Source organism: Pogona vitticeps, chromosome 8 (genome assembly GCF_051106095.1).
Source record: "Pogona vitticeps strain Pit_001003342236 chromosome 8, PviZW2.1, whole genome shotgun sequence".
Lineage (NCBI taxonomy): Eukaryota > Metazoa > Chordata > Lepidosauria > Squamata > Agamidae > Pogona > Pogona vitticeps.
The window spans coordinates 14,578,006-14,587,447 of NC_135790.1; the positions used below are offsets into that span (position 1 = coordinate 14,578,006).

General features: G+C 50.1%; 1 protein-coding gene across 2 annotated transcripts in view; it reads right to left on the minus strand.

Moving 5' to 3' along the window:
- AEBP1 (AE binding protein 1) overlaps positions 1-7,093 on the minus strand; it is a 62,131-nt gene extending 55,038 nt beyond the window's left edge. The window contains exon 1 of one of the 2 annotated variants that reach the window (XM_072978946.2): positions 6,692-7,093. In XM_072978946.2, the coding sequence (XP_072835047.2) occupies positions 6,692-6,971 (280 nt within the window). In that variant the 5' untranslated portion in view covers positions 6,972-7,093. The remainder of the gene's footprint in view (positions 1-6,691) is intronic. The other variant, XM_072978945.2, reaches the window with a different exon arrangement.
- Positions 7,094-9,442: the final 2,349 nt, after the last annotated feature.

Below are 9,442 nucleotides of genomic sequence, written 5' to 3' on the forward strand. Positions count from 1 at the left end.
CTCATGATAATGTTGTAGCCCTTTAGTGGCAGAGAAAAGTTGGTTTGGCAGCAAATAGTCTGGATCAATCTGAAGTCTTGTATATCATGCAGGCAGTTAAAAAAAAATCAAATTCCCCCATTTCATAAGCAGAGCAAATCCCCTGACAGCTGACCATGGAGTCACCTTCTATGTTGAGAAAGAGCATCAGTTTTCTTGGCTAATGGTGATTCCTAGAACATCTGTTGCTCTCAGTGTGCTGCAGGAGTGATGTAATAACATAAAATGGCTGAATCATAGAATCACAGAATAACTGAGTTGGAAGGATCGAGGCCAACCCCCTGCTCAAGACAGGAATCAAAATCAAAGCAGCTCTGACAGATGGCTGTCCAATTTTCTCTTGAATGCCTCCAGCGTTGGAGCACTCACCACCTCCTGAAGTAATTGGTTCCATTGTCATACTATTCTAACAGTTAAAGAAATTTTTCCTGACACTCAGCTGAAATTTGGCTTTCTATAGCTCGATTATCCCAGAATGCAGCACACTCTGGGATGGCAGAAAACAGATCCTACCCCTCCTCTGTGTGACGATCTTTCAAGTATTTGAAAAATGATGTCATATCTCCCCTCAGTCTTCTTTTCTCAGGGCTAAACTTGCCCAGTTCTTGAAATTATGGCAGAATTATGCTCGCGTTTAGACAGAAAAGGTACAATCTCTATTCTGCAAATAATTCTTAGCTCAAGAATGGCTTGCATGCATAAGACTCACTGCCCAGAAGTGACATTTGCTCAAACAAAGACTGAGGATGCTGAGGAAGGGGATCCCCATACAGAGAGCATCTTGTCCACGGTACCAGCTTAACTTGTTCTTACCCATTTACTGCTACCACATGTCAGTAAATGGATGGCATTTGAGTCTGTTCTGGTTCAAGATTCCCTGAGCTTGGAAAAATGGCACTAGACAACAACCAAGTTGGTTGGAGGATTCTGGGAGCTATAGTCCCAGAAAAGGATCTTTCTAAGATGGTGAGAACTCCATGATGACTTTTCAGAAAATGTTTCTTTACCACCGCTTCTCCTCAGACATGAAACCCAGGAGTTTCTGGCACACACAGAGGCCTTGGCATGTGACTCAGAGGGTCTGTCTCCAAAAAATGGCCAGTGAGTAAGCACAGCGTCATCTCATAGTCCCACAGACAGCCGCAGGCTCATACCAGAGTTCTGAGCAGCCGAATTTCCTTGGTCTGTGGGACTGTGTACAGCCCAACACTGGTTTGCGGTGCCTGGGCCCACTGGGCAACGAAATGCAAACCAGTCTGGCATTTGTGCCAGAACAAAATTCTTCTCCTGCCTTCTGTGGGGTCATATCTAACCCCTTACAAAGGAGTAAACTAGTGGGTAAGACAAAGCTTCTTCTCCCACAGATTGGGAACAGAGGTCTGCTCTGCCTCAGCCTCTCAACTTCCTCTACAAATACTAATCAGAGACGAGACTGGAAATGAGGGCAATGACCTTATGGAAAGAAGCAGCAATGACCTCCTCCTGATTCCTCTTCTCCTAATTACCCAAAGCTGTTCTCATGGTCACGTGCATTGCAAAATCTTCACAGTGGAATGTCAAATGAGCAGCATCCTTGTCTTATGAGCAAATACTGTATGTTGTGGGTTTCTGACCACAGAGAACAGCTCTGGCTAGATGGTCCCATTCAGATGCAATGATCATAAAATCACTGTAGGTTACAAGTAATTTGATGGCATTTAACAAAAAAATAGCTCAGCCCAGACCTGGGCAAAGTGCAGCCTGCGAACCGCTCCTGCCCGGCCCACCAGTCGTCGCTCCAGTTCAAGCACTTGTTCAAGCCCAAGACAGACTGGATTTCTCTCACTGAACAAGTTGAACATGTCTACTCAAAAGTAAGCTCTTCTGAGTTTAGTGAGGCTTCCTGCAAGGAAAGTGGTAAAAGATAGCAAATTATATGTTCAACGTCCAATTAAAAGAAGATTTGGAGACTATAACGTTATCAGTCTTCTGGCTTGACTGCGGCCTCCACAGGACACTCCCACTGTCCTTTTTTGATGTAACACTTTCCAGCCCTCACAGAAACATCCATTAGCATGTCTCTTTTTCAGATGGGCCACCCCAAGGGTGTAGCAAAGCCAAGAACTAACAAGAGACAAGAACAAGACACCTTTCTCCAAAATGCTCTTGTGGCAGCCAAGCCACAACGCGAGGAAATACTTTGGGTGCCAAATCATGTTCTGAGGGATGGAAGGCAGAAATCTAGATGGAGAGCGGAAAGGGGAGCTCTGCTTTTCAAGAAATGCTGACAAACATTTGTTTGGACTGTCCTTATTTTTAGAATTTCCTTGTAAAATGTTGATTTGCCGTGCCAGCACAAAATCACTGCTGCACTCTCATACAGTGAGAATTTATTCTTGCTAACGTATTCATGGATCTCCCCTCAACCCAGGGAACTGAATGAAGACACATAATGTGTAAGCATTGCTAGAGCCAAGCTGGCTGAACTCTGGACAGCATGCAGCTGGATCAGATGCTGTCCATGTACCCAAGATTTGCTGCTTGGAGTTTTAACAAGGCAAGGCCATGAATCTATAAGCCTAGGCATATCTCAGTCATCACCCTTCCTTCAACAACTTCAGAACTCTACGGACTCCTACTGACAAGAAACAGATCTATAAAACCTAAACCCAGATGCTAATTTCAATGAGGAGAGTCCTGTTTAATCAGTGGTATTTAAATAGCGGTTAATTTACCACTGAGCAATTGATTCCATGAGCCTAATCCAGCTGAGACTCTCAATCAGATTTAGGCCTGACGTCTAAGTGAGGATCTGCCTGCCTCCTGCTGGGTATCAGTGGTAGTGCAGGTGAATTATTCTATGTGGTGCAAAGCTTGAATACAGTGGTGTCTTGACTTACGACCGCCCCTACTTACAACCATTTCGAGTTACGACTACCTTCGGTGGCAAAATTTTGCTTCGACTTGTGGCTGGAGTTTCTACTTAGGACCAAAACTAGGCAGGGAAAAGGGGTAGGAAATTCAAATGTACTAACTATTGGTGGCAAAGAGGCTGCTTCTTTGTAGCTCTTTCACCCCAACGGTTAGGGAAAGGGATGCAGTGGCGGGGGGAGACGGCGGGGGGCGCCCCTGGATACTTCTTGCTGCCCTCCGCAGGCCGATGCCGCCACTGCTGGTGGTGCCCGACGCTGCCTCCAGCTCCAGAACTGGCGGCGGCTGCTGCTCACCAGGGACCCAGCAGCAGCAGTGGCATCGGCCCGTGAAGGGCAGCGAGGAGTGCCAAGAACCGACGTGGCCGCCCCAGCGAGAAGCTGCCAGTGCCGGAGGGTGGCGACTGCCTGGTAAGGTAAAGTGACAGTTTTTGGTTTTTAAAAACTGTTCTGGGTGGGTTTTGCAGAGTGGTTTATCTTTCTGTGGTGTGTTGTTTGTTTTTTGGTGATTTTTTTGCAGTCCCAGCATGGGGCTTGCTCTGTTTATTTTTGTTTTTTGTTTTTATTTTGGGGGGGTTGCTGTTGTTGTTTTTGCAGCTCCAGCGCATTCTTATGGGACTTGCAGTGTTTTATTTTTATTTTTTGAGGGTTTTTTTTTTTTGGAGGGGTGGAACAGATTAATCGTGTTCCCATGCATTCCTATGGGAACACATGCTTCGACTTCTGACCATTTTGAGTTACATCCATCTTCTGGCATGGATTATAGTCGTAAGTCAAGGCACCACTGTACACGCCTAGGCCAGACCAAAGCATTTTGCTGCCTGAGACAAAGGCAAGGATTACCTTGGTTGCTTGACTATATTCACCAACCCATTTGCCAAATGGCATTATTCTCTACCATGTTTTACTTGCATTTCCCAAAAAATACATACTATATCTCCCCCCCCCCCCGAATTTGTTTGATTTTAACAATGCAAAAATGAAAAAGCGGGGCACGGGAAAGAGATCAATCCTTTAAAATGAGGATCAAAGGTGTGATAACTAGGTCGAATGATCAGTTACCAAAAGGAAAAACGGATTGTAAAATATGTGATTGGCAGTGCCACCCCAGCAAAGGACAAGATGGTACAGATTTCACGCACAAAAGACACGTAGACTGGTAGCTAAATCTTATTTCGGTGCTGATATTGGGACAGCATCCTTCAAAGTGAACAGCAGGCTAGCTTAGAGGATACGGGCCAGTCATTTATCACACAAAATTCCGTCTTCCTACGTGGTGCGGTTGCGCCACAACATTCACTGCACAAGGGTGGAGTCTGACTCTGGTTAAGGTAAGGGCTGTTTCCAAATACACCACAGCCAGCACTCTTACAGGAATAGCTGGCAATAGCATGAAATGTCTGGTGAGGAAAGACGGTTTACTTTTCTCCAAATAGATGAGCATTTTCCAAATACTTTCATATTCCAGGAATCTGATAAAGTAGACAACGGACCACAGAAGCTCAGCCAAGTAAAACTTCTTGGTCTTTAAAGTGTGGCAAGACTCATTGTTGTTCCGACTTTCCATTCTTGGGGGGGGGGAAAACCATGTCTTAAGGTCTACATTTAATCATGGTAATCTTAATACTTGAGTTTTCTTTTTAAATGGTGTTTGCATGCATGGATATGCAGGGGCTACAGCTTGAAAATATTACTTTCTCCTTTTTTGCTATAACTCCTAGAAACCAACACAGTCTAAAACTTTGCTGGCTGGAGAATTCTGGGTGTGGTAATAAGAAAAAAACCTACAACATTTTCAAACATATTCTGAGTTTTTATTTCTGAGATTTTCAAGATTATATCTCAGCTCTGTTTTTTTCTGTCACTGCCTACCATTCAAATAAAAAGCACATCATACTTCGGCATGATTAACATGCATCCGGGACAAATTTCTCTGTCCCCAAATACTCAAGTTCCTGTGCTTTACACTGCTGTGTGACATCATTAAAAGCAGAAATTCAACTGGAGAAGCAAGACAGTGATAGGAAAAAGCTCTTCGGAAGTCTGGGAATCTTGCCAGGAAAAAATAAAACCACACACACCAGTAATTAGCAATGTAACTTGGAATTGCAGATTCAAAAGAAATACCACTACCATGATAAGATTTGCAGGAGAGCTGCCAAAACGACACCCTACATGGTAGTCAATAGCTGGGGGTATAAGCAAACGGCCACACCTTCATCTGTCTGCACACAAAGTTAGTAAATCAACCTGCAAAATCCAGGATCGCTCATAGAATCAATAGTAGGGATTACTAAGTTTTGGTTTCTACTGTTGTCGTGCATGAATTTTGGACGAGTTCATGAGGACTAAAGAGGGGATGGTTTGCATCTCCATCCCACTTGATTCCAGTGTCTTGGGATCTGCTATTAGCACCCCTAAGGAGAGAGCTACATTCTAGATAAAAACAACAAAAACTCCTTCAGACACCAAACCAAGAGTGGTAGTAGATGCAAAAGCTGAGTGGGATCCTGCATCTTTCATACTTGTTCAGAAGAGGGGATTTTAGGCACTGGTGCTCACATGACAAGCCTCATGGGCTAAAGATCCCTCTCCTAAGCAGTTGCTTAAAGTGTGGAAATCCTGCCCTCTTTTTGCATTTGGCCATCCTCATCCCTGAATCGTGGTTCTATTGCAGCCGAGAACTCATCCCTGGACATGAAGGGGAATACGGTCCAACACATCTAGATTGCTCCACGCTGGAGGAAGCTGGCCCGGTGGTCCCCAAGGGTAGAATCTTTTGCTCATTTGAGAGTTAGCCCCACTAAATTCAAATGTAGTTCTGTATCTAATATCCTTGATATTTGATATAGAACTATATTTTAACCTTAAACACAGATTTAATTAATTAATTATATTTATTTAAAATATTTTACCCCATCTTTCTCCCTAAAAAGGCCAAAGACAGCTTACATCATTAAAAAAAACCTGATAACTATGCTTTTTTGCTATATCTCTGCCCACTGTGGTTCCTTATCTACCGTGGCCTCTTCTTCCTCGATGATAAATACTAACAGATGTGTTGTGGCCTAAGTTTTATGTACCAAATTCATGTGTGCCTCAGCATGGTTATTATCTGTGAAGCCACATCTGACTTCTAGCAACCCTAACAGGGCTTTCAGAGTACATGAGATGTTGACTAAGTGCTTTTTGCCCTTACCAATTCCCAGTCGCTTTTTCATGCTTGAGGGGAGCTTTGAGCCCAGAAGAACCCCTGCATTCTAGTCCAACACTCTACCCACTACAAACACCACACTGGATACAGTACAGGATACAGCTTGGGAAAGGGGTCTGCTGCTTGGGAATTCTCTAAAATGGAAACCCAAAAAAGAGGAAGTTTTCCAGGCTCTGATCTACATCATCTCTGCAGGACTGGATCAGTTGGGAAGCTGAGAACCCCGGGGGCCCGGCCGAAGTGCCTCTGCTGCTCAGGGCACCCTCGGATAGGGATACAGGAAACTGCCTTGCACCCAGACCCCATCGTTGATCCGCCCTGCCCAGCAGCGTCTACCGCTAAAGCGCTCCAGGGTTGCGGGAACTGGCCTGCAGAGATGACCCTTTGAGCTGGAAGCATGGGGGGGGCTCAGACCCCCCCCCCCGGTGTAAGACGCCGACTCTCCCCCGGAGCGACGTCCTCCCCCAGAGGCTCTCCCCCTTGGCACTCCGGCCACGATCCTCCCGACCCGGGAGGGCAGGCGGCTCACCTTCCTCGACTTCCGCGGGGGCTGCGGTCCTCTCCGCCGAGCCCAGCCTTCCCTGGCTGCCCGGGAGCTCTTCGCCCAAAACCGGCGCCGTCTCCGTCTCTTCCTTCTCGGCCTCTTCCTCCTCCGTTTCTCCCAAGAAGCCCTTCAAGAACTCCTCGATCTCCTGGTCCGTCAGCACCGACTGGCCCTCGACCCGGGCGGGACCGGGACCGGGACCGGGGCGCCCCACGAGCCCCACCAGCAGGCAGAAGAGCAGCAACGGGGCCCGGCGGGAGCCCATCGCTGCGGGCGGAGGGGCGGGTGCGCGGGTGGGGTGGGGGGCTCAGGGGGTCTTCCAGCTGGGGAGGGAAAAAATCTGTGTCCCCGAATTCTTTTTGGCACCCGCCGGACCCCTGCCCGGAAAAGCACGTGGCTTCTGACGGGGAAGGCTGGCCGGAGGGACGGAGGGAGGCTCGCTGGCTGGCTGGCTGGGCGGAGGGAGGGACCGGCAGCCCGTCGTCCCGGCGAAGGAAGGACGGCGTTGCGAGGGACGGGCTCTCCTGAGGGGAGCGGGGGAGCCCCTCCGAGGCCGTTTGGGGGAGAGGCGGGGAAACCGCGGCGGAGCCTCCCTTCCAAGGGGAAAAGGCCTTGCCTCAAGCGAGCAGCCTCGGCGGGAAGAAAGGGGCGCCGCGTCTAGGGTGCCCGCAAGGAAGGGGGGGGAGTCCGGGCAGAATCCGCCGGGCGCTTCGGAGGGCGCGGGTGGGAAGGCGGGGTCGGGCGGGCGGGTGGAGGGGCCCCCGAGGGTGGGGGGCGGGGGGCGGTCTGGGGCTCGCGGACCCCCGCGGAGGCGGGCGGAGGACGGCCCGGCCGAAGCCCCCGCCCCGCGACGAGACGGGCAGCGCCGGCGGTTTCCCTGAGCGCCCACCCGACGGGCGGCGGCGGGGCGAAGCGGGGCGAGACGGGGCTCCCCCTCGGCGGCCGGTGCCTCGTCCTCTCGGCCCAAAGGAGCGAAAAGCAGGAGGCTCGAGGGGCCCCGGTCTCCCGCGCTCCCCCCTCAGCGTCTGGCCCACCTCGCGCCCGCCGCCAGGCTGCGCCTCGCCCCCCCCTTCGCGGAGCTGGCAGGCAGCCGGGCCGGTCGGAGGGGGCGGCGGTGGCGGCGGCTCTCCCCGGGAAGCCCCGGCGGCTCCTTGAGAGGCGGGACGGGGCACCTGGCAGGGCTGGCGGACTCCCTCCCCGGGCAAGAGGGGCGCCGGCGAGGGGAAAGGAGCGGGCGAGGCCGGGGGGGGGGGGGCGGCGGCTCTCTCCCTGCTCGCTGCGCGCCCCAAAAAGCGAGGAGTAAGAAAACGTCTGGCAGCCGCGGGGAAACCCGGGCCGAGGGAAAAAGGAAAAGGATCCCCTCCCGGCGTCTTTCTCGGCCTCTCCCCGCGCCGCCCGGATCCCCTTCCAGGGCGGCGGGCCCAGGGCTGCTGCTGCTGCTGCTGGGTCCCAGGGAGCCAGCCTCGGATCACCGGGACCGGAGGATCCCGGCGCCCCCCGTCGGCCCCCAGGCAATCGGCCAGCCACGCGCGCCGGTGGGCTCGTGTAAACACTCGCTTCGTTGGAGGGGTTCGCAGTGTTTTCCCCTCGTTTTACAGACACACGTCGGTTGCATCCTGTTGTGTCAGAAAAGGACACGTATCTTCTGCCAGACTGACGCTGCTTGACCACCTAGCCCAGGACTGTTTCCTATTCTGGCTGGTTTACTAGAGGCGCTTTCGAATCACTTTGTTCAGATGTATTGTCGAAGGGCTTTCACGGCCGGGATCCGAGGGTGGTTGCAGGTTTTCCGAAGGAACACGGCCAAACAGCCCGAAAAACCTACAACCACCACTTGTCAAGATCCTTGCAAGTCGAGAAGTCCACAGTTAGAACTCAGCCTTCCTTCAGCTAAAAGACTGATGCCCTTGCTCATTTAGGAGAGGAGTGATGATGGGGGAGTAAAGCTAAGACTTAGGATAGGGCCAAAAGACTTATTTGCATACATAGGAAGGTAGGAACCAGCTTTATATAATGTCCCACTGTTGATCCATCCAGGCCATTATTGCCGGCTCTGAGTGGCAGCCATGGCTCTCCACGGTCTGGGGTCGGGGGTTTCCCCCTACTTTTTTTGGAGATCCCCGATATTCCCTCTTGGGTGCTCAGCCAAAATACTAATCAGACCCAACCTGGTTGGCTTCCAAAATCAAACAGGAGGAATTTTTCAGGGCGGTACAGTTGAAGCCTGACCTCAGCAAAAATCTGAAGGGTGAAAAAGTTAGCAGCCCCTCCTATAAATTCTGCCTGGGGTGAAGGCTGTTATTGCTTGATTAGAATGTGGTAATAACTATACTCTATTGCCTTTCTTAAAACTAAACTATACTGCCAAAGGCTATGCTCAGAGTTTCTCTTGAAGACTGTTTGGAGCTTGAGCACCGAAGTATTGCTTTCTGATATAGGACAGGATGATACTTTTCCCGACAATGGAAATTCTCTTCTCTGTCATACAGTAGGCCATAAATCTTTGCATTTCAAAAAGCATGTTTGGGTGGATGCAAGAGATTATTACGTATTGTCAGTGTTCACAAGTATCCTTGAAATCTTTTCTACAATATCTGAACATGAAATACATAACCTGGAAGAAGTAGGGCTTTTTCAGTAGGTTTCAAGAGATCATTCCTGTTCTTTTACTGAAGAATACGTGGGCCATTTCCCACACATGGGATTGAATATCACAGTATTTCTCAATACTGCTGT